The 26667-nt window shown below is 42.0% G+C and overlaps 1 protein-coding gene across 1 annotated transcript; it reads right to left on the reverse strand.

Moving 5' to 3' along the window:
* Positions 1-11869: 11869 nt before the first annotated feature.
* On the reverse strand, positions 11870-23501 carry LOC307123517 (uncharacterized protein). Its single transcript, XM_079812063.1, has 7 exons — positions 23339-23501; positions 22757-23059; positions 22218-22472; positions 21735-21992; positions 21255-21509; positions 12599-12681; positions 11870-12377 (listed from the first exon to the last, which is right to left on the reverse strand). Exons 1-6 carry the CDS (start codon positions 23400-23402, stop codon positions 12611-12613), a joined length of 1206 nt encoding a protein of 401 aa, XP_079668189.1. The 5' UTR covers positions 23403-23501; the 3' UTR covers positions 11870-12377; positions 12599-12610.
* Positions 23502-26667: the final 3166 nt, after the last annotated feature.

A 26667-nucleotide genomic window follows, 5' to 3' on the forward strand; every position in this document is an offset into this window, starting at 1 on the left:
CGGCGTTCGGACACATGACCCTGTAATGGCAAAAATTAATTCGTCGACATCACTAATAAGAGACAAACCAAGATCCAATTGTCTTTATAAAGATTTATTTTCCTTGCAAGGAAGAGCCACGGTCAAACGCAGCCGCTCGAGGCTACCTTGAGTGTGAACTGCTAAAACAAAAGAAAGCACAAACTTTTATACCCTCAACAACCCCCTCAGTAATTTTCCATACATCTGGCGAAACCCACTGAAGGTTTCGCCTTGAGCAAGAGGTGAGACAATACACAAATGGTCCCCCTCCTGTCTTGGATCTCATTTGAATTAAAAGCAAGAAACACAATGGTCCTTCATCTTCATCTAACAAAGCATGTTAGCCAGGAACTCAGATTCCAAGAGCAATAAAAGATAAAAGGGACAATGTATGGCTTCCACAGGTGAGGCCTCTTTGATCTGACTCATTTAAAACACAATAGAGAAAACAGGTCTGGAAGATTAAATCTTCTGTGATTAAATTTTTTCCCCAACAATTTCCCCCTTTTATCATTCTTTGATAACTTTCAAAAAAGAAAAATTTTAAATGTGTATATAATAAAAATAGAAGTAGTAATAATAGTCACTCATCACATTCATTAAAGCTGGGTAACAGCAACCTGTCGAGTCTTTCTGTGGCATGAAATGGTTTCTGTCACCACAAACCCAAATTACAGCATGCGAAGTGTCACTTGGTTTGCTAAACGTACAGGTAAAACCTGTTGTGATACTGCCTATCACCGCTGTGCAGTTCCCTGTGGTCGAATTCTTGATGTCAATTCTGACTCTGCAGTCAGAACACCCTGCTTTCACGTTCAGCTTCAGTCTCGTGAGCACACGAACACATCTCCTTGAACATGCATCACTCTCAATTTTGTAATCAACATGTCTGTGTGGTTGTACCGCTGCGTTCTCTTTCGAGCAGACGTTGGATGTTTTGTTGGAATCTTCCCTTGCTCGATGTCCGCTGCAGCTCTAAGCACCACCTACTGGATTCTGTAGGCTTGAAATAGGGTTTAACTTGAAAACTGGTTGGCTCAGCACCACGTTGTGCCAGTGTCTCTGCTCCTGAGATGATAACGGCAAATGATGTTTATATATCTGCCCGCACAGACGTTTTCCTCCTGCTTCTCTCTCCTCTTGGCTCCTCCTCCCCGATCACTGTTGGGACCTTTCTGCAATGGCTCGCATGCACCCACGTCGCTCTCTCCGCTACTTTGACGGCAGTGTCGTCAGAAGCCTGACAAAAGGCCCTAGCCGCCTTTCCGCCTTCCAGCTTTTCGTACTCAGGTCCTGTTTTACCACGTGATCTCCTGGCTTGATGTTGTGCAAGGGAGTCTCAGCCGGTTTCCCCTTAGCAGTTTTCGCCTGCACACATACACCAGACAACAGAGAAGACATTTCTTTGCAATAATTCACAATTCTATTGATGCAAGCTATTGTTTACCCCCTTCCATTCCCATGAATGGTGGTCTTCCAAAAAATGTCTCAAACGGGCTCAGATTTACTAAAGGCCTTTTCTCGTTTTCATGTATTTCAATATGCATCAAAATGCGAAATTTTCAGCAAATATTGTAACCCCCTTATAAACTTCATTCATTTGAGTACCATTACCATTACCATTCCCCCTTTGGCTGCAGGCTCGCCCATGCAGCCATTTATCATAATCATTGAAAATATTGTTGAGGTAAACAAGGCTTGCCATCACTTCTTGTCTAGACGCCATTTTGCACATTCACACATCATTCATAAGTTTCCAGCCACGTCTCCACAGGTGCTTCTCCGCTGCTGTGGCAAATGCCTGCATACTCTGTAAGGAAATCAAAGCATTTGTGTTAGTTTCAGATAATAAAATGCATTCTGGTTCCTTTGACTGCTGTGCTGCCGCGGCCTTCGCAGCCGCATCTGCTCTCACGGTTTCCTGTTGAAATAAACTCTTTGTTGTTAGTTACGCTGCGCATTTAAGTCTTAACTTGAAAGTTTCCCATAAACATACTGAAAATATCCAATAAAATGAAAGACAAATCCGTATTTCATCTCTGTAAGCCGGGCTAAGTCAGTAATCACTGTCACTGCTCTCCCATCATGTTAGGGGTGTGTGATACCTACAAAATTCAAACATGCCAACTTTCTGCTATCAACCGTTTGACGACACACACATCCCTAGGCCAGACCCACAGTCACTCCTCAGAGACTAAACACTTTAGAAAACATATATGAAAACAAACAATCAGTGGTTCTTTTGATTAATCAAAATCATAACAGACCTTTTTGGCATTCACTCAAACTCAAACTAAACAATACAAATAAGTAAGATAGATAATAATCCATCTTAGCGCCTTAAATCTCTACATAAAACATCCTTCAGTTTACATTTTGTGCTTTGCCCACAGTTTCTCACTGTGCATCACATTCTTATCAACCTTCCTTCAGTCAGTCATTTCAACACAATTCTTCACAAACTTCCCTACTTACTATTTCCAACAGAACCATTTTCACTCATCATAGCCCACCTCATATTTAACCATTAACAAATATAAATCTAAATTTGTTAATGTTAAATATACTTCATCAAAATGACAAAATTATCAATTTGTATTACGTTCAATCAGCTCGTTCACTCATCTTTATCTCGTGACATCATACTTAATCATACTCAATACCCAATTCTTTATCAAAATCTTTTCAGCTCCTGTTATCAATAAACAAAATTAATTAATTAATCAATTAGGATTTCTTTTAAAGTACCATTTTCTCCATGCCCTGTCCATTAAAACTCCTCTTACATCATGTCATTTGGCAGTGATTCTTATCATCAAACTTGCCACATCAATTTCTTTAACGCTGGTTAAAACCAATCTGTATTTTAAAAAGCATTCATATTTCAATATCCATTTTAGCCTAATTTGACTTTGATTGTTCACAATCCCTGTCAGAAATCCTAATTTTTATTTTTATTTTCTATTTATTTTTTTGTTTCCTGTATGAATCAAAATATGTCTAGAAGTTATCTAGATATTCTTTTAGAAGTTATCTTTTTGGTTCGCCCTCCGGCCTTTCATAAATATGAGGGAGTCTCTAGATCATTTGGATAGTGACTTCGGTTAAATTGTCACTTTGTCTCTTAATTAATCCAAAGATAAATTAAAATAGTCTTCATCCATGACAAATTTGGTCATAATTACTAGTGACAGACAGAGCTGGATGTCCAATCCACTTAAAGCTCGTCCCATGTTCTGATCATCTTTTCATCAGATTCACTCAGAATAATCAACTTCCTCTAAAGTTTTTTTGTTTTGTTTAACTTAACTCATCTGTAATGATAAAGACACTAATTCCAGAGGTTACTGACACACTACACTCAATCATGACACATAAATATGAACTGCTCATTCTCAAGATGTGCTTTTACATGGTCTCTTAACCAGTTTCAAATATGTTCGTTCATTAGTTGTTTATTTTTAGAAAAGTCAGCTGGGTTGTTTTGTTCTGATATCATTGTTTTTGTGTAGTCTCAGCTTTAACTGAGCAATAACAGATATAGTACAATCCCTGTTTCCAGCCTCTCTCTCTCTCTCTCTCTCACCCAGATAATCTTTTCAACAGTCTTCTAAGACTTTAACTATAATGTTAAATTCATTAACCCTTAAATCATTAATCCTTCACAAAGTTTTAGAAATTTCATAGTGTAACTTATTGTTTCAAGTTATCTTTAGTTTAGATTTCTTTGTTATTCAGACCTTCTCTTTAAACTTCAAAAGCCGTCCTCATCTTAAAGCCATCACCATGTCTCCAAATTATCCTCTGCCATCCTAATGACCTGCAGGATTAAGACTATGATAGAGACATATTAGTTCAATATCATACAGTTTTACTAATCCAAATAAATTTTGTTCTGCTCCACAAAGTTATCAATCACAATCACAGCATGGTCTCAGCTGGCTCTTGAATGCCGATCTCATTCATAGCTCTTTTCCTTCAGGGTGTTTCCTGGCTCTCAATTTATGCGGTATTTGGTGAGCGGTATAGAGGGGCCAATATTAGGGCAGGGGCTGCTGTGTCCAGTCTTGACCTCGGCCCTTACGAAACACAGCTCCCCCCCCAACAGAGATGCTGCTGGCCTCACAGACATCTGCCTCACCTCTCATACACACCTCACATAAAACCCCCTCCTCCTTTTTTTTTTTTTTTTTTTTTTTTTTTTTTTGGTAGGGGGTCCAAGGCGACTTATCGTGATTCCCCTGGCTTGGGTTGCCCCCCGTCAGGCCGTAGGAAGTCTTACCCGTCATCGGGAACAACCACATCGTGCTCAACCTCGTCATCGCTTTGAGATCTTTGACCCTAAACAGGATCCGATATTTTCTAGAGCCTTTCGGAAAGTGCATTCAAGAGTCATCAGAGCCATCTGGTCTGCTTTCAAATTAGCAAAAACATGGAGACAGGTTAATTATAACACAACTTAATCACTAAAATCCAGCATACTTCTTCAAAGCTGCCCCATAGCAGTGCTTAGATTATTTTCAGTGAATTTAGCCAAAACACCTGTCCATTCATTTTAATGTTCTGCTACATCTGTGACCAAGGCCATCAGTTCTGTACATGGTGAAGGCTAAAAGCAGACAGAAGTTACTGGTCATATCATACATTAGTCAAACATTTCAGTTCATTAAAAGTCTGTATTTTTAAAACATGTCTTATTGCCCTCTTGATGGCACCTTTTTCTATCTTAACAAATAACTGTCTATTATGTTCACATAATGCCCTGTGCCTTTACTCATCAATATCTTCTATCATCTGTGGCACAGGCTCATATATCAGCTTTGAGCTGGTCTGGGATCAGAGAGAGACTTTGAGGCCTTCAGGGCTGGTACACTGCATTTTCATAAACTTCTCACTCTTCACACTAGCTCAGCGTAAGATCTGGCTTTGTTTTCAAATAAATGAGACATTTTCCTTTTAACTCTATCCTTAGACAGAAATCACATTTTCAAATGATCATAACTTTATATTTGTCTCTTGCCCCCAAAATTAATTCAGAAACTTTAATTTCCACTCAGATTGAGTCTCTGTTACTCAAATTAGGCCACGTGGTGGCCGGATTGAGATTACAAATGGTTTATTTCAGATCAGCACAATCTTATCTTTTGAAACCAAAACATCAATTTCTAGGGTTTTCAACATTTTAACACCTATAGTTATTTCAACAACCCAATATTCAGTCAAATCATCATTATCAGAGTTTTGCAAAGGTGAGAAGAGCAAGAACATATTTATTATATCTTTTTCATTTAACTCGGTTAATCAGGATTTATATATTTTATATATATCTTTTACAACATGTTTTATCATCTTTAACTTTAATTTTAACCTCATATTAAAATTATCTCAAATCCTTCCTTCAAAAATAATCACTAAAGAATTTATCAAGCTTATTATTTTCTCATTTTCTTAGTGTAAATCTCTGTTTTATTCTTTTTTTTTTTTTTTTTTTTTTTTTTTTTACTGATTTCATTTACAGAATTTAGTCTGGTGGCCTGATTTGCCACACTTTTTACACCTTATGGGTGTTCAGACACAGTTATGTGCAAAATCAATGGCCCAGCTGACCACAATTAAAACACTCTCATCTTTAGCTTATGGAGCAACGTTCAGCAACCTGTGTGCTCCAAAAGTGGCAGTCTGTCTGAGAACAGAGCTCTCTCGAGGTCCAATAAAACAGACAATGGCTTGCAATTTATGGTGCTTTATCAAAGTTTATCTGCTTTTTTACCAACATTATTTTTAGTTACTCAAATTGTATATCTCCCTTCGGGTATGGCACCTCCCCCATTTTATAAATTAATGAATACGCACAAACATCTACAAATTTGAATTCTCTTGTTCTCTCTTTGTTTGTAGCTAGTTAACTTCCAATTACAATAAAAACATTTCTGCCCATTATCTTCATCAGTCCAGCAAATTTCTTTGAAGTCAGGGTTTCAGAGCGGAGCTGCTTACAGCATTTGCTCTTGTTCATCTTACAATCTTTATACCGACTAATCAAATTACTGATCATATCACTCAAATTGTTAGCTAAAATTTTGTCAAAGTTCATACTCACCAGCGATCTTTAAACAGCTGTGGCATTTTAATTTCTCCGTTTCATTTCTCCACAGTCAATGCCTCTCACACCCAGCATTTCGGTGTCTGCTCACAGTTCTCACACGCGTTCTCACAACAGCCCATCGATTTATCCTTTTCCTTCAACTGACTCTTTCACAGTCCCAGTCCGGTCACTCAGCGGTGACACTCAAATCATGACATTTAATGAACTTCGTATACGTTGCATGCATTTCTGGCCATATAATTTTCTCATTTGATAAAATACCGGTGTCTCATATTCAGCTAGCTTTCTTTTGGATTTCCCCATATTGGCAGTCTGATTCTGTGGCTTTTTCGCGCGCGCGCTATTAATCTGTTGGACGTCTCCGTACAGATCTGATCTCTTCACCCAAGATCAGCCGGGCGGACACTCGCAATAGTGCCCTTTTCGGGACTGCACACAACTCAGTCCCCGGACCGCACACAACTCAGTCCCCGGACCGCACACAACTCAGTCCCCGGACCGCACACAACTCAGTCCCCGGACCGCACACAACTCAGTCCTCCAATTCGCCCACGTGATTTCAGTTTCTATCCCATAAACATATCAACCACGTTGCATTCGTCACAGAGTCAGACTCCCCCTATGGTTTATCCCTATCAATTCAATTTTCAATTTAACCAAATTCTAAAAAATAAAATAAAAATTCCCCCTGAATTTTTTTTCAAGAGTTTGTCTCTTACCAGAAGCGCCCCGTTGCCATCGGATTCTTTTTCTCTGATTCCAGTGTCTGGACCCTCCGGACACCCCCAGAGCAGTCAGCCCTTCTCCCTCAATTCTTCGGGGTAAGGCTGTGACTCTAAGTCCAGGATGATCGGGTCACTGTCTGCTCTCGGGGTCCAGAAGGCACATCCAAGGAATCCCAAACTTCTGACACCAACTGTAATGGCAAAAATTAATTCGTCGACATCACTAATAAGAGACAAACCAAGATCCAATTGTCTTTATAAAGATTTATTTTCCTTGCAAGGAAGAGCCACGGTCAAACGCAGCCGCTCGAGGCTACCTTGAGTGTGAACTGCTAAAACAAAAGAAAGCACAAACTTTTATACCCTCAACAACCCCCTCAGTAATTTTCCATACATCTGGCGAAACCCACTGAAGGTTTCGCCTTGAGCAAGAGGTGAGACAATACACAAATGGTCCCCCTCCTGTCTTGGATCTCATTTGAATTAAAAGCAAGAAACACAATGGTCCTTCATCTTCATCTAACAAAGCATGTTAGCCAGGAACTCAGATTCCAAGAGCAATAAAAGATAAAAGGGACAATGTATGGCTTCCACAGGTGAGGCCTCTTTGATCTGACTCATTTAAAACACAATAGAGAAAACAGGTCTGGAAGATTAAATCTTCTGTGATTAAATTTTTTCCCCAACAACCCAGAAGCGATTTGTTTACGAGCAGAGGAAGACGCGCGTCTCTAAGCTGTTGAATTCTACATTGATCGTGCTTTAGGTCTCGGCGTAGTTCTCAAAATGAGGTTAAAGTGTGCATTTCATGGATTCCCGAACGCCGGCGCTACGTCATATTCTCGCGCATGCGTCGTGGAGGCGCACACGGAAGACAAGAACAAGCTGGATAAAGGTGTTATTTTGATTTTTTTTTGCGCACAAAAACTATTGCCGTCGCATCGTAAAATTATTGTAGAGTCACTGTGGTGAGATGGACTTTGTAACGACGTTTTAAGTGCCTTTTATGGGTCTTGGGAGTGTAAATGTACTGAATGCCAATGGAGGCCTATCTGAAGCCTTTCTCAGCCATCAGCTTTCAACTAAAATATCTTCAATTGTGTTCCGAATATAAACGGAGGTCTGACGGGTGTCGAACGACATGAGGGTGAGTAATTAATGACAGAATTTTCATTTTTGGGTGAACTAACCCTTTAATACCGCGTGGTTTATATACATGCTGCTGCTGATTGGGCTGACATATTTGACACACCCACCAAACGAGAAAAAACACATCTCAAACCCGTTGCACACCGTTACACCGTTTCCAGGAAACATGACGTTCAACCGGAAACCGTAGCAAAACGTTGCGCGCCGGTTTGAGCTTTGAACGTGCCCCTGTTCTGTTTGAAGGGGGAAGGATGCCGTGATATTTGGGGGCGGGACGCTGTGTCGTGACGACATCTCCTCATTCTCAATAGAGTGCCGAAGTTATGACGTCACTTTGTAGGCCAAAACGCGGAAGTGAGTTAGCATTTTAGCACTTCCGGTTCCCTCGCCCTAAAGTTTATGGGTTTTTTGAATGGGTTTTTGCTAAATCGCCTGAAGTAAGGTCTGTGGTTAACAAAGCCTCTAAATATTTTCATGTTTTGATCTATGACATAAAACACATTAGTTAAAACCTGCTTGTGATTTTTTTTAAACTTTATTGTGTCTTAAAAACGGTGGTTGCTAACAAGTTGCTAAAAGGGACTACATCCTTTGGCGGGGACTTTAGACGTCATCGTGACAAACAGGCAATCTCTCACTAGCCCGCGTTTCAGCCTCACCTATGAAGAACTTATGTGGCGTGAATAAATCGCGTTATTCGTGCAAAGTTGGATGCTTGAACATTTTGAGTTTACTCGCTTCATTCACACGTGACATTCACTGCACAACAGACGCGAATTCGCCTCATAGGAGGAGCTTCTGCCAGCGGCTCGTCTCGTTGAGAAATGGCTGACATGGGCTGTGTTTACACGTCTTTTTGTGTTAAAATCTACTGTTAATGTGTGACAAAACGTAGTTTTAAGACTTTTTCAGTCGATAATGTAGTTGTTTAAAGCTCAAATCTGTGGTTTATTTATAAGAAGAGTGCCTATTTAAACATTTTATCTGGTGTTTTCGGAGTTGTGAGCTCCAGTGGATCAGCGGTGCTCAGCGCTTGTTTACCCGGCGAGAGTAAGTTAGACTTTCCTCGGCTAGTCCTTCTGCCGCTGGCTCTGATGTCTCTGTGGCGTCTCCAGCTATAATTCGTCTTGTGGAGATTTAACGGCCCATATTTGCTCTCATGGATCTATAATTTGTTCCCTGGCAAATCGTTTAGGCTGAGTGCAAAGTGAAGTTTCATTACTTGTTTATTTTTAGGCTATAACTGTACGTTACCGTTGAATGTTTGACTGAAACTTTGAATGTTTGACTGAATTGTTTGCTTTATTTAAAGGGTTAGTTCACCCAAAAATGAAAATTCTGTCATTAATTACTCACCCTCATGTCGTTCGACACCCGTAAGACCTCCGTTCATCTTCAGACACAAATTAAGATATTTTAGTTGAAAGCTGATGGCTGAGAAAGGCTAAAAATAGGCCTCCATTGGCATTCAATACATTTATACTCCCAAGACCCATAAAAGGCACTTAAAACGTTGTTACAAAGTCCATCTCACCACAGTGACTCTACAATAATTTTACAATGCGACGACAATAGTTTTTGTGCGCAAAAAAAAAATCTAAATAACACCTTTATCCAACTTGTTCTTGTCTTCCGTGTGCGCCTCCACGACGCATGCGCGAGAATATGACGCAGATCCGGCGTTCGGGAATCCATGAAATGCACACTTTAACCTCATTTTAAGATCTACGCCGAGACCTAAAGCACGATCAATGTAGAATTCAACAGCTTAAACAAGCGCGTCTTCCTCTGCTTGTAAACAAATCGCTTCTGGGTCATGTGTCCGAGCGCCGGATCTGCGTCATATTCTCGCGCATGCGTCGTGGAGGCACACACGGAAGACAAGAACAAGTTGTCAACAAAGTGACGTCATAACTTCGGCACTCTATTACACTTGGCGGGGAGCCTGTGGAAGGGGCGGCTACATGTGTCGCTCCGCCCCATGCTTACTCTGATTGGCTCGATCGTCTTTCATATACATGTGTTTGGAGTCGGTGTAGGATGGAGTATATGTCATGCAAATCTATATAAGCTATGCAGATTCACAAAGCCTTCATTATAATGCACAGAAATATCTTGCAATGTCCCTGAAATGATTGTTTCAGCTGATCTTCATACATAGACTATGGGCCCTATCTTGCACCCAGCGCAATTGACTTTGTACACCGACGCATGTGTCATTCCTATTTTGCACCCGCGCAAAGCGCGCTTTTCCATCCACAGAAGCACGTCGCTAAACTAGTGAATGAACTTGCGCTACCTGGGCGGTTCAGCGCAAAAAAGGAGGCGTGTTCCGGCGCAAACAATCCCTGGTGCTATTTTGCTGTTCCATTAAACAATTGCGCCACTGACCAGAAAAAACCTAGTCTAAAGTCAGTGGCGCGTTGCGCGTTGTTCATTATGCTATTTTAAGGGCGCATGCTTGACCATAATGTATATCGTGCACAACGCGCATACACTTTGCTCATGTAATCTACACAGATGCAAGTTATTTTTGCAAATCATAAATTGTTACACTAAAAAAATATTAACACATGAGATGACGGAAATCATTGTGGTGTGCCACGAAGATGTGAAAAAATAGGCATAAATCTAGCTTACAAATTATTCAGGCTAATTGTAATAATTAAGGATAAGACCTGTTTGCCCAATATAGTGGCAAGACATATATGTATATAAGGACATCTGACAAATTGGTTTGTCCGTCAAGAACCAGGAAAAAAAATCGACTGAAAAACTGAAAAAACTGAAAGACTGAAAAAAAAAGACTGTGACATCACTTTTACCATAATGTACAACATTACAACTTCACTTCTCTGTCTTTCACTGCTCTTACAAGCACATCAGTCTCCTCGGCTGTGAACCGCTCCTGGCGTGCGCCTGGTAAATACGCCATAATAATAGCAATCCATAATGGAACTTGCGCACCTGCTTTTAAAGGGAATGTTGGATGACGCTCTGATTGGTTTATTCACGTTACGCCCAAACCACACCTAATAATGAAGCTACTTCAGACCAACCCATTTTAGATTTGCGCCGGGTGCAAGAGCCATTTATCCCGCCGGGAAAATAGCAACAGCGCCGAGACCCGCCCACAAAGTTACTTGCGCTTCGCGCTTTGACACTTGCGTTTCAGATCGTTAAAATAGGGCCCATTGTCTTTAAAGACCTATAGGTCTGTCTTTATGTCGCATTAGAAACCTCTCTTTCACTGGAGTGATATTGTATTAGTGTTTCCTCTTCTTTAAGTTAAGCACAGGGTTTGTGTACACAGTCCACCATGAAAAAAAAAAAAAAAAAACATTTCATAGGTAATTGATCTTGCCATTGTGAGATTTAGGCTAATGTATTGTCTGTGCATTATTTCCCATCATGTATGCCTATGAAAAACTGCTGAGCCAATCAGAGTAAGTATGTAAGTATGCATTCTGCAGCCAGTTTGGTCTTTTCTGGGTTCAGATTTACAGTACTGCTGCCATCTTGTGTACATTCATGGCAAATGTTTGACATCAATGACTGGCACAAGTGTGTGTGTGTGTGTGTGTGTGTGTGTCCAGCAAGACTACCGACCACCACTGCATAGTCTGTGACATATCTGAATGAAATGGCTTCTTGAACAAGAACACATGTAGGGCGGGGCTTGTTTTTGTCCATGAGGAGTTGACAGGATAGTGATTGTTTTTTTTACCCGCATATATTAATTTTGTAGTGAATATTTGGGATGTGCTCCTCGAAAACAATAGCGGTTTTATAAGAACTGATTGTAAATATGTAATTAAATTATACAAACAAAACTCAAAATTGATTAAACTTCTTTCTTTATTTTTTTATAAATATTAATGTAATAAATACAAAACAATTTTTTTGAATAAATGCATTCACATTTTACATTTGACAGAAGATTTCAAAGTGATTCATTCAATGTGTATACTATTAAATAGAATAAAACACTTTCTCTACTCTGCACCACAAAATAAAAAGCAAAACGTTTGTGCAAAATCTGTCATATAAATGTATTCTTTTTTTTAATTATAAAATAATACCAATTTTTAGAAGCTATTTATATCTACACAATCACTATACACACCTGCAAAACTCTCAGTTTAAGTTTGTGCCAGTAAGAGATTCTCATCTTGTTCCTCTTTGAAAACAAAGCATCTGAAATGTATATTTAACAGTACATTCATGTATTCATAACCTGAGGATGAAGTTCCAACACCGTCTGTGCGGCAGGCCAAAGGTCAAAGAGCAACAGTCAAAGTGATGAAGCACAGACGGTTCAGTAAAGCTGGGATTCAGAGAGTCCATGATGAGCAGCTTCAATCACACACTCACAGCTGTTATTTCAGAGGGGAAAACATACAATAGTTTTATTTACATTATAAAACATATAGTAATGACTTTCCACAAAGATATTAATTAAGCTTACTCTTGTAAATCTTGTGTATTGTGAATGATTCATGAGTTAATGAATGTTATGTTTGTTTTGGGTTCTGAGCAAATGATAAGCACAGATGAAAACACATTAAAAACATTTTTTACACAATAGTTGTCTTACTGTGAAAAGCAATTATAGGACAAGGATGATAACCACAGTGATCCAAGGAATGACAGGAGCAACGGCACATCCTTTGTTTGATTCTAATGAAGGAAAAAATATGTTATGCCTATAAAACCAATTCCTGGAACAGACATTTAAATTGTCATGGTAAGGTTGTTAAAGGTAGGGTAGGCAATTTCAGAGCGGTTAGCAATAGCAAGCTAGCTTTGAAATCATAAGATCCCTTCAAAACACATGAAACACATAGGCAGAGCAAAGTCTGCAAAGCGTCACGTGGGACGGCGTTAAATTACCTCACGTCTCATTACAAATAAAATGACCATAATTCACAGAGCTTCAGTTGTACCACCAGACTGCTGCAGATTAATTTCGACGTTGATAGGGTTGACATAGAAATGCATAAATCCAATTCTGAGGACGTGAACAGTGTTCAGGTAGAATGTCACGGGTTACCATCTCGTAATTACGGTTACGATATTGCATGAACGCAGCATAAGCTTGTTGTTTTGGAGGAACTGTAAAAGGCGGCTGCTGTTTGATTGTGGCGCTCTGCGACTCTGTATAGCCTAATGCTGCGTTCACACCAAACGCGAATAGAGCGTCTGGCGCGAGTGATTTCAATGTTAAGTCAATGGAAAGGCACGTTGACGCGCGACTGGAGGTCCCGCGGCGCGGAAGGCACGTTTCGCGCGGTGCGAAGGAAGTGGAAGTCTATGGAAGTCTCAGGACCAAAAAAAGTTTGTTCAATCATTGCATTCGCTCACGCAGACATCACACGTCATCAGCGCGTTCCGTAATGCTCAATTTATCTGTAAAAGAAAACATGCCTAATAATTCTGCACACCTGAATAAAAGGTGTTTTTCATTTCCAGCCTTCATGAACAATTATATATCACTTATACATTATTAAATACTAAATTAAAAGTAGTTTTTAGGATTACTGTGATTTGGAATTGGTCAAATGTGCCTGGAAAAAAAACATGATCAGAAAATCAACATGCCTAATAATTCTGCACACAGTGTACACATGCAGTGAAGATAATGTAGGAGTTGCCTGGACCATATTTGTGTGGCTATTAATGTTTAATATATATTTTTAATGAAAATGAAAAGAGGCAGAGTGGTGTTTTATGACATATTTCTCCTGGAGTACCTTGAACGCGGGCCAATTTTGCTTCTAGCGCTCGATTTCTACGCGTGTCCAATTCGCCGCGGACGCGCGAATGCATTCAAAATATTTGCGTGTGAAACTAGACGGGGTAGACGCGATTATGACGCTCTATTCTCGTTTGGTGTGAACGCAGCATTACGGAACGCGCTGATGACGTGTGATGTCTGCGTGAGCGAATGCAATGATTGAACAAACTTTTTTTGGTCCTGAGACTTCCATAGAAAATATACACCGATCAGGCATAACATTATGAGGTGAAGTGAATAACACTGATGATCTCTTCATCTCCTGTTAGTGGGTGGGATATATTAGGCAGCAAGTGAACATTTTGTCCTCAGAGTTGATGTGTTATAAGCAGGAAAAATGGGCAAGCGTAAGGATTTGAGTGAGTTTGACAAGGACCAAATTGTGATGGCTAGACGACTGGGTCAGAGCATCTCCAAAACTGCAGCTCTTGTGGGGTGTTCCCGGTCTGCAGTGGTCAGTCTCTATCAAAAGTGCTCCAGGGAAGGAACAGTGGAGAACCGGCCACAGGGTCATGGGCGGCCGAGGCTCATTGATGCACGTGGGGAGCGAAGGCTGGCCCGTGTGGTCCGATCAAACAGACGAGCTACTGGAACTCAAACTGCCCAAGAAGTTAATGCTGGTTCTGATAGAAAGGTGTCAGAATACACAGAGCATCTCAGTTTGTTGTGTATGGGGCGGCACAGCCGCTGACCAGTCCATGCTGACCCCTGACCCCGCCCAAAGCACCAACAGTGGCACTGAGCATCAGAACTGGACCACAGAGCAATGGAAGAAGGTGGCCTGGTCTGATGGTCATGTGTTCTTCTACATCACGTGGATGGCCGGGTGTGTGTGTGGCTTACCTAGGGAACACATGGCACCAGGTGCACTATGGGAAGAAGGCAAGCCGGCAGAGGCAGTGATGCTTTGGGCAATGTTCTGCTGGGAAACCTTGGGTCCTCCATCCATGTGGATGTTACTTTGACACGTCCCACCTACCTAAGCATTGTTGAGACCATGTACAGCCTTTCATGGAGACGGTATTCCCTGGTGGCTGTGGCCCTTTCAGCAGATAATGCGCCGCCACAAAGCACAAATGCTTCAGGAATGGTTTGAGGTGTTGACTTGGCCTCCAAATTCCCCAGATCTCAATCCAATCGAGCATCTGTGGGATGTGCTGAACAAAAAGTCCGATCCAAGGAGGCCCCACCTCGCAACTTACAGGACTTAAAGGATCTGCTGGAGCCAGATTACCACAGAACACCTTCAGGGGTCTAGTGGAGTCCATGCCTCGACGGGTCAGGAACAATGTTCACTCTAATTTATTTTCTCGCTGAGCAAAACTTTTCTCTATTGGGCGGACATTTTGGTCACCTGAGCAAAAACATTCTTTATACCAGACCTGTACAGCATATGCAAACACACACAAAAAGTGGTTTCATCATGCAGTTATAACTTTTAACTTTAAGCTGCAGTTCATAACTGTGGCGGGGCGGGCGTGGTTTCGCGAGGTCTGTGGGGAGGGAGAGAGCGGAGACGAGCAGTCAGTAAGTAGGTCAAGTGCAAATGACGAACACCTGTCTCTGATTGCAGTAATTGGCGTGGAGAGACCGCATATAAGCCGCTGCCGGGAGAGAGATAAGAGAGAGAGTTGGACTGGGACTGGGACGCTGCCGACCTGAGAGAAACCGTTTTGAACCGGAGTGATCAACGTTACAAGTCTAGGGTGAATGTTTATGTGTTGATGCGCCCTCGTGCGCTGTTTATGTTTGTATCTGAGAAGCTTTTGCTTAATAAAGTCGCAAGTCCCAGTCACGCCGACTCCGCCTTCTTCCTTCCTGCCCAAGAGAACATCGAACCGCGTTACACTGGTGCCAAAACCCGGGAGGGAAGAAGATCGCCGCCGCTATGCATACTCCGCCAAGAACGCAACTTGCGGACATCGTCCAATCGCTCGCCGGTCTTCACCAGGAGCACCACCAAGACCTGCTGGCCGTGAGGGAGGAGCAGCAGAAACGCTTCGAGGCTCTCCTTCGCGCCCAGCATGAAGACCGCAAGCTGTTCCGGAGCTGGATGGACCGGGAGGTTCGGGCCGTCCCCACCCCCACTACAGACTCGACCGCCGCCGTGCCTCTCACCAAAATGGGTCCCCAGGATGACCCAGAGGCGTTCATTGACCTGTTTGAGAGGTCCGCCGAGGTCCGGGGATGGCCCCAGACGGACTGGTCAATGCGGCTCCTGCCGCTGTTATCTGGAGAGGCGCAGGTAGCCGCACACCAACTGCCAGTCCAGAAACTCCTGGTCTACGACGACCTGAAGCGTGCCATCCTTCAGCAACAACACCGCCAACGCTTCCGGACCCTGGCACTCGACGAGTCCGGCCAGCCCTTTGCGTTCGCGCAACAGCTCCGGGACTCCTGCCACAAGTGGCTGATGGCCGACGGAAGCGACATCGAGGGAATCATCGACCGTGTGGTGCTGGAACAGTTCGTCGCGTGCCACCGCCCGACGTCGCTGACCCAGGCCATCCAGTTGGCGGAGGACCAGATAGTGGCGTGCCACCGGGTCGGCGAGCCCCTTCCTTCGGCTTCTCTCTCTCTCTCTCTCTCTCTCTCTCCCCCCCTTCTCCTCTCCCCTCTGTTCTCTCCAAACCTGTCCCTCTTCCCAGGTCTCGCAGCGGGGTGCTGCCCAAGCCAGCACCGAGGTGGAGGACAGGGCTGCCCGCAGAGGTTCCGGCAGCCACCAGATCAGCGCCTAGGGGAGGGGGAGTAACCAGTGACCCGTTCCCCTCCAAATCCGCACCGGCGCTCTCTCCGCGCCAATTTGGGGAACCGCTGCCAGCCACTAGAGTTGCGGGGTAGTCTGGGCCGGCTTGTTGGCGTTGTGGGGACCCCGGGTATTTTATCGATTGATGTCCGGTGATGGAGGTGGGGACATTGATCCGGGTCCCCGACGCGCCACAAGCTGCCCCCGATCAAGCTGGCCTGTACCAGATACCCGTGAGTATCAAGGGGGGTACTTATCAAGCTTTGGTGGATTCAGCTTGTAACCAGACCTCCATCCATCAAAGTTTGATTCAACCAAAGGCATTGGTTAATGGCCACATGGTTAAGGTGCACGGGGAAGTGGTGAACTATCCGTTGTTGCCTGTGGATATTCAATTTCGGGGTAAAACGCTTAGTGTTGAGGTTGCAGTTAACCCACACCTCCGGAATCCGCTAATTCTGGGTACCAATTGGCCGGCATTTAATAAACTATTGGGGCACTTGTGTGCGGATGCCTCTTGGGGAAAGCGTGTAAAAAGGAAAGAGACGGTTGCTCAGTTGGGAGAGGTGGATTAGTCAGGTCCGTTCCATCGACGGCCATCCGTATTTTTCTGTTATAAAAGATAGGTTGTAAACAAGATACAACCCAGTTGTTAGTGCCTAAAAGCCGCCGGGAAATGCTTTTCCAGGCGGCTCACTCGAATCCAATGGCCGGGCATTTAGGACAAACGGCTACACTAAACCGTCTCATGGCCCGGTTTTTCTGGCCGGGCATTCACGGGAATGTACGCAGGTGGTGTGCGTCTTGTCGTGAATGTCAGTTGGTGAATCCACCAGCCAACCCAAAAGCAGCATTGTGCCCCCTTCCGTTGATGCAGGTCCCCTTCGAACGAATTGGTATGGACCTCATCGGGCCATTAGAACGGTCGGCACGGGGACATCGCTTTGCGTTAGTTCTGGTGGACTATGCAACGCGATATCCCAAAGCAGTTCCGCTACGCACTATTTCTGCGAAAAGTGTGGCAAGCGCACTGTTTTCGTTAATATCCCGGGTGGGGATCCCAAAAGAGATTCTCACCGATCAAGGCACGGCGTTCATGCCACGGACGATCCGCAAACTTTACGAATTGTTGGGCGTTAAATCGATTCGCACCAGTGTCTATCACCCACAAACAGACGGGCTGGTGGAACGTTTTAATCGCACGTTGAAAGCCATGATTCGTAAATTCGTTCACGAGGACGCCAAAAATTGGGATAAATGGTTGGAGCCTCTGTTGTTTGCTGTCCGCGAGGTCCCCCAAGCCTCCATGGGGTTTTCCCCCTTCGAGCTTCTCTTTGGATGCCAGCCTCAGGGGGTGCTGGATGTCCTTAGAGAGGCTTGTGAGGACGGGCCTTCCGCAAGTAAAAACGAAATTCAGTATGTCCTGGACCTCAGAACAAAACTCCACACTTTGGGGCGGCTGTCAATGGAGAATTTGTTACAGGCTCAGGACAAACAACAACAGCTCTACAACAGAGGCACTAGACTTCGTCAATTTTCACCGGGAGATAAAGTCCTTGTATTACTCCCTACTTCTAGTTCTAAGTTACTCGCAAAGTGGCAAGGGCCCTTTGAGGTCACACGGCGAGTTGGCGATCTCAACGTGCGGTCAGATAGGGACGGGGCACGTCAAATTTACCACCTCAACCTGCTTAAAAAATGGTCTGAGGCGGAGTCAGTGATGCTAGCGATGGTAGTGAGTGGAGAGGAGGATCTAGGGCCGGAGGCGATCCAAAAGCCTCAATCTCTTGCTCTGGCCCCTGGTGGAGACCACCTCTCACCCCCGCAGCTCACTGATGTAAAACGTTTACAAGCAGAGTTTGCTGACGTGTTCTCGCCCCTACCTGGTCGGACCGACCTCATTCAACACCACGTTGAGACAAAGCCGGGTGTGGTTGTTCGCAGCCGGCCTTATCGCTTGCCTGAACACAAGAAAATAGTTGTTCAGGCAGAATTAGAAGCTATGCTGGACATGGGGGTAATAGAAGAGTCCAACAGTGACTGGGCGAGCCCGATAGTTTTAGTGCCTAAACCTGACGGCTCGGCCCGGTTCTGTGTGGACTACCGTAAGGTAAACGCTGTGTCAAAATTCGATGCTTATCCAATGCCAAGGGTTGACGAGTTGCTTGATCGGCTAGGTACCGCTCGCTTTTATTCGACACTGGACTTAACAAAGGGATATTGGCAGATCCCCTTGTCTCCCATGTCCAAAGAAAAGACAGCTTTCACCACGCCGTTCGGGTTACACCAATTTGTCACCCTTTCTTTCGGCTTGTTCGGGGCTCCTGCGACCTTCCAGCGTCTGATGGACAGAATTCTCCGGCCGCATGCTGCATATGCCGCTGCCTACTTGGATGATATCATCATCTATAGTGCGGACTGGCAGCGTCATATGCAGCACTTGCGAGCTGTCCTGAAGTCGCTGTGAAGGGCGGGGCTCACGGCCAACCCAAAGAAGTGTGCGATTGGGCGGGTGGAAGAAAGATATCTGGGCTTCCACTTGGGTCATGGGCAGGTGCGTCCCCAAATTGATAAGACCGCAGCTATTGCGACCTGTCCGAGGCCCAAGACCAAAAAGGAGGTTAGACAGTTCCTGGGGCTAGCGGGATATTACAGAAGGTTTGTGCCTAATTATTCGGACCTCGCTAGCCCGCTGACTGATCTAACTAAAAAGGAAGTACCAGATACAGTTCAGTGGACGGAGCGGTGCCAGCAGGCTTTAACCCAGATAAAGGCTCGCCGGATGGCTCCCCGGCCTGAGACGGGCGGTAGGGGTATGTGGCGGGGCAGGCGTGGTTTCGCGAGGTCTGTAGCGGGAGAGAGAGAGCGGAGCCGAGCGGTCGGTAAGTAGGTCAAGTGTAAATGACGAACACCTGTCTCTGATTGCAGTAATTGGCGTGGAGAGACCGCATATAAGCGGCTGCCGGGAGAGAGATGAGAGAGAGAGTTGGACTGGGACTCTGCGCACTCTGCCGACCTGAGAGAAACCGTTTTGAACCTGAGTGATCAACGTTACAAGTCTAGAGTGAATGTTTATGTGTTGATGCGCCCTCGTGCGCTGTTTATGTTTGTATCTGAGAAGCTTTTGCTTAATAAAGTCGCAAGTCCCAGTCACACCGACTCCGCCTTCTTCCTTCCTGCCCAAGAGAACATCGAACCGCGTTATAATAACTTTTTGTGCTCTAGCATTTAATAAACAGAACTGCATGCGTCTTGCGGAAGAACTTTGTAGCCGGAGCTACTTGTCTCTGTTTGTGTCTATGGCGAGTCACGCAGGGACTGTGCGCTTCCTCCCAGACCGGTCTGATATAGTCCCAATATAAACACTTATTATAAGTGTACCATAATGATTCAGGGTAAGACAAAAACACGATTTGGAAAATGGATTCATGTTGTACATTCTCTTCATATAATTTTTGTAAATCTTGAACACAAAAAAAGTTACGGACAGCAGCTTTAATGTGCCATTTCTATTTTATTTAACCCTTGATGTAACTTAGAGATATATTAAATCATTTATTTTACAGCAGTTAATTCAGAAGTCACTAAATTAAGCACATTTTAATTTGACAGATTATTATTTATTTTTTTTACAATGCTGTATTCTTTACCAAGAAATACTTACTTAAAAATCTCCACCAAAACAGTTACATTCTTTATAATAATATAATATGAAAAAAAAATTAAGCAGTTACACTGAGATTGTTTTCATTGGCGACAGGCAGCATTAAACCATCAAACTTATGTTTGTTTATTGCTTATGTATTTCCAAGATTTTCTATATCAGATTTTATTTTATTTTTTTACTTTTCAATGGCAATGATCCCTAAACAATCCCCTTGTGAGATCAATTCTTTATTAGGCTTACAATAAAATATAATTATAACAGCATATAATATAATATACAAACTAATTGAAGTATTTGAACTGATATATTATACATATATATAAAAAACTGAAGTAATTAAATAGATCTAATAGCTAAATATGTTCAAGGGGACATGTGAACTCTTATCTAAACATCCCTGAAACCCAAACCACACACACATCTATTTAAACTGACATGTGTTACTTTGGTGTTTTGAGTTTGCATGCTACACTTGTGGAGGGTGTGTAACTGTAAATGTCTGTTTTGTTACCGTGCTGTGTCCATCATCTGTTATTTCCACCACTTAATCAAGCCACTCTTCTTTAAAACACGATAAGGTTTTATTTCACATGTCTTTGCGTTTCACGTTGCCTCTCATATTGAAATTTGGACCGCAAACACGACACACTGCGGTGACATAATTCTCTCTATGAAACCTGTAAACCACATTCACCTGTTCTGACACTATAGCAATACTAACTCTATAGCGGTTGAACAAAGTACTGCAATTATTTCTCATTTAAACTACGATCACGCGCGCAGCTTAGAGGGAACATTGGTCAGGAACACAATTATGTTATGTCTGATCGGTCTGTGTCCATGTTTTAATATTTAAACCACATCTATTATTGATTGCTATCAGGATGTGAAGAGAGTTTCAATCAGAATAACAAAAATTGCCTACCTATACCGTTAAATTACATATTGCATTACTGAGTTATGGCATACTTTAAACAAAAACATAAGTATTTTCATCTAGTTACATTAAGATGTATGTGGTTAGTGTCCCTCCAGCGTCTCACCTTTAAACAGATCTCTCTCATAGACCGGATCACTGGTCTCTTTACTCGCGCCGTTATCGAGTGTGCAGGTGTAGAAGTTTCCTGGATCTCCATTTTTTATAACTGTGAGGGATTCTCCTTTGGTCATTGGTGAACCCTTCAGTGTTTCTCCAGCAGAATTCTTCCAGGTGATTGGTTCACTGTACTCACATCTCAAATACACAACATCAGGGTTATCAGTCTTCTCTATCTTTATCTCAGGTTTGGGGACCGGCTCTGTGAAAGAAACAATGGCGTTGACTAATGAATTTGCACATGGTTTCTGTCTTAAAGCATATTAAAAACACCACACAGACATATAAACAACATTGATTTTCACCATAGGGGGTCTTTAAATGTGTAGAATTAGTTAAATTGCTTAACACAAGTTTAATTGCAAAAACACAAGTATATTCATCTAGTTACAAACAGGTTGTGGTTAGTGTCCCTCCAGCGTCTCACCTTTAAACAGATCTCTCTCATAGACCCGATCACTGGTCTCTTTACTCGCGCCGTTATCGAGTGTGCAGGTGTAGAAGTTTCCTGAATCTCCATTTTTTTTAACTGTGAGGGATTCTCCTTTGGTCATTGGTGAACCCGTCAGTGTTTCTCCAGCAGAATTCTTCCAGATGATTGTTTCACTGTACTCACATCTCAAATACACAACATCAGGGTTACCTTTGCTCTTCTCTATCTTTATCACAGGTTTGGGGACCGGCTCTGTGAAAGAAACAATGGTGTTGACTAATGAATTTGCACATGGTTTCTGTCTTAAAGCATATTAAAAACACCACACAGACATATAAACAACATTGATTTTCACCATAGGGGGTCTTTAAATGTGTAGAATTAGTTAAATTGCATAACACAAGTTTTATTGCAAAAACACAAGTATATTCATCTAGTTACAAACAGGTTGTGGTTAGTGTCCCTCCAGCGTCTCACCTTTAAACAGATCTCTCTCATAGACCGGATCGCTGGTCTCTTTACTCGCGCCGTTATCGAGTGTGCAGGTGTAGAAGTTTCCTGAATCTCCATTTTTTATAACTGTGATGGATTCTCCTTTGGCGATTGGTGAACCCATCAGTGTTTCTCCAGTAGAATTCTTCCAGATGATTGTTTCACTGTACTCACATCTCAAATACAAAACATCAGGGTTATCAGTCTTCTCTATCTTTATCACAGGTTTGGGGACCCGATCTGTGAAAGAAACAATTAAACTATGAATGTTCAGCCCACAGACAAAACTAAAATCAAACAACTATAGCCTTGGAAAAAGTCTTGTAACAGTATACCATGGTAAAATGATGTAATATTATGCAAACCATACTTTAATGTAAACCATAACTAACAAAGTACTATAATACTACACTATTTTTGAAGTACAATGGTATTACAATCTGATGGCATTATTGTAAAATGACATTGCTTTTCTGTATGTGAGGCTAAGTACAAACAAGCAATAATATGATGCCTTTACACACCCTTAACAGTCAAGGTGAATCTTTGCTCCTGCGCTTTACTGTTGATCTCAATGGTATAAACTCCACTGTGTTCTACTTTTAATTTAGTTATAGTGATTTGTCCAGTCTTCACATCAAGAGCTGTGATGCCTCTGAATCTCGGATTCGCGATGACTAAACCGTCTTCTTCATCCCATTCAATCGCCTTGACAACACCACCAGCACTGTTTATGTGTTTCCAGGTAATGCTGCTGACAGAAGAAGGAAGAGGTTTGTCTAGACGAAAAGAAACTTCATCACCCACTGCTTTCATCACATCTGCACCTAATAATCAAAATATGAGAGAGTGTGTTAGTCAATATTCAACAAGCACGTCTGGTCAAGCGAGTTATTTTCCAGGAAGTGAAATGTATCCCTGGTTTGAGGGTAATGATGAAATTAAAACGTAAAAATAAGGTCAAAGACAGAAACTCTTTGGCCTTTTCAGTCATTTGAAATGTATAAATTAGACTACAATATACTACGATAATGTACAACTAACTTACAACTGTTTAGGTTTGCCAAGACCCTCATGTCATTTTCAATTAAAAATTAAAAACTCACCTGAAACAGCTTCTGTGGTGAAGAACACAACGATGGAGACCAATGCCAAACGTCGAAGTGACATTTTTGTAATTAAAAAGTACACTTTTATTCACTTTTCTTCTATATTTTGCTCAGACTTGTGACCACGCCGGTACAAGAATAAAGGCGTGATTTTTCCACCAAACCAGTTAAGCGCAAACCACGCCCCTCACGTTTATGACTCGATTTCATTGGTCGCCTCTGTCACGTTGTCACCTGAGGAGAAAAGTTTAGACATCAGCAACATCAGCAAGGTCGGTGATGGATCCGTTGCTAACAAACGGTGAGATTTGTCCTTTTTCGCGTTTCAGTATTATTTAATTATTAGAAGTATTTGTAGGTTTTAATTATGCCTATTATTATTATTTTAATTTTAACTTATTTTATCTTATCGTATGAATTTCGATCTCCCTCAGTGGAGGACGCTTGTTCTGGCTGTGATGATCTGAAGGTTACGAATTTGAATTTCTTTAATTTGATGTAACACCTTTCTGATAATTGTAATATGATTTATTATTTTAATGAACTTTGTTTACTGTTATGTGTCAAAACGTTATAGGGCCATCTCAGTTAAAATGTTTTGAAAATGATTTTGATGTTGAATGATGTTTTCCCACATGAAAAAAAATACTATAGTATATTATAGTAAAATTACTCTAGTAAATACTATAGTGTTTTTGAACCATACTATAGTAAAGATACTACAGTAAATTGTAGTATATTATAGTATTTACTACACTTTGTTAATTTACTGTAGTATATTTACTAAAACACTATAGTATTTACTAGAGTAATTTTACTATAATATACTATAGTATTTTTTCCATGTGGGTTTGCCAGCTTTACATAGCAGGGTGGCTAACATTTCTTTTTAATTCACAGAAATTGTTACCTCCCGGGTACAATTATCATTTCTGCACCTATCATTTGTGCACTCCAAAAGGCCAATCACACCTGGACCACACAAGTTTTGAGACGTCTTTCAGAATTGAGTTGACAGAAGTTTGTGAAGTGAAGGAATGGGTGAAAAAGCTTAGGGAGTCATCAGGAGTGAGTTGGAGAGTGGCAGTGACAAAAGCAAACAAGGGACAACGTGTGCTTTATAAGGTAATTCAAATATGTATATATTTTGTTTTAGTGTGCCAGTAAGAAAGGATGGATGGATAGATAGATTTTCGTATGCACAGGTAATCTGCAACAGAATGGCCCGCACTGATATCTGATTTTACCATCATCGAGTCCACCTGGGATTAGACGGAGAGATTGGAGACAAAAAACAAAACAAAAAAATGAAATAACATGAACAAAATAATAATCATAACTGTTTCTTGAGCAGCAAATCAGCATATTAGAAGGATTTCTGAAGGATCATGTGACACTGAAGACCGGAGTAATGATGCTGAAAATTCAGCTTTGATCACATGCAGGAATAAATTACTTAATTTATTTTTACTATATATTCACATAGATAACAGCTGCTTTACATTGGCATAATATTTCACTGTATTACTTTTTTACTGCATTTTTTATTAAATAAATGCAGCCTTGGTGAGCAGAAGTCTTCTTTCAAAAACATTGAACTTTTCTAAACTGCCTTGTTCAGTGATATTTTTTTAACTCTGCTGTGAGACTTCAGTTCAAGCGCCCACTGCTGTGATTGGCTGACATCTTTGCATATGAAATAAGTATTACATGTGAAACCCTTTCAAATACTTTTATTACATTTTTACTAATATAGCTGTCGAGATTATACATTTGTCACACAATAAAGAAGAGCTTCTCTTGTATTTCCAGTGGAGTTCATTTCACACTAAACCTTCATTTCTGCCACAAGAGGGCATGAAAGATCATGACGGCTCAACCCAACCTACAGACTCAAGTCAGACAACAGAGCTCTGCTACATGCCTTCAGCAAACTCACTAGATTATACATTTCACAAAACCAACGAGACAAAAGAGAAGAAAAGCAGTGCGAAGATGTTTTTCAGACGTTCTCATATTCTCTGGATCTTGATCATCTGTGACGCTGTTTCAGGCAAAATAAGACAGGTGGATCATTAAAAACATCCATTCTAAGCGGTTTAAAATCCTACTAGCATCAAGTGTGCAACATGCACGTTCCTCCTTCAATAATACTTACAATTGACTCTACAATACGACCAAGTGAACCATTTTTATTGTGGTCTACGTTGTATTTTCTCTTACTTTGCCTAGTTTTGTTCCTTGGGAATGTTAAGCAAATTCAAACGCTATTGAGTCTGAATGAACACAACATTTGGCATCAACATAAAAGAAGAATTTCCTTCTATTTATTTTATCTTCATTTTTTTTGGTCACCACTTAAAGGGATAGTTCACCCAAAAATGAAAATTTGATGTTTTTCTGCTTACCCCTAAGGCATCCAAGATGTAGGTGTCTTCGTTTCTTCAGTAGAACACAAATGAAGATTTTTAACTCCAACCGTTGCTGTGTGTCACTCATATAATGCTTGTCAATGGGGTCTAATTCTAATAGAGTGAAAAACATGGACAGACAACTTCAAATTAAACCCAGCGGCTCGTGACGACACATTGATGTCTTAAGACACGAAACGATCTGTTTCTGAGAGAAACCGAACGGTATTTATGCAATTAATTTCACCTCATATCAGACGAACGCTTCAGCTCTCCAGACTGCCATCACTTCCCGTAGGTGAGGTCAAAATTCCAGCCGGGTCATAGAAATGTATACGTAGATTCCTCATTCGAGCGATCCACGCAGGGCACTAATGAGGTATCTATGTATATATCTATGACCCGGCCGCTATTTTGACCTCACCTACGGGAAGTGATGGCAGTCTGGAGAGCTGAAGCGTTCGTCTGATATGAGGTGATATATTTGCATAAATGCCGCTCGGTTTCTCTCAGAAACCGATCGTTTCGTTTCGTGGTTTTGGTGTAAGGGGCGTGGTTTGCGCTTAACTGGTTTGGGGGGGAAAATGACGCAGAATGGAGACTAGAGGCTACAAGGAAAGAAGTTCGTAAAGAGAAGTAGCAAACAAGTGGCGTTGGTCACCAAACAAAGCAAGGGTTACTGCCGCCATCTTGTGTACGTTCAAGGCAACTGTTTCTGATATCAATGTCTAGCAAGACTACCAACCATGAACACTAGTAATGCATGAAAAATGATCACGTTAGATCAGGGGTGGGCAACTCCAGTCCTCGAGGGCCACTGTCCTGCAGAGTTTAGCTCCAACCCTGATAAAACTCACCTGCCTGTAGCCTTCTACACAGTAAAATCCCCAGTGTTAAATTAACACTGCTCAGAGC

Source organism: Gobio gobio (assembly GCF_949357685.1).
Source record: "Gobio gobio genome assembly, chromosome: 3".
In the NCBI taxonomy this organism is placed as follows: domain Eukaryota; kingdom Metazoa; phylum Chordata; class Actinopteri; order Cypriniformes; family Gobionidae; genus Gobio; species Gobio gobio.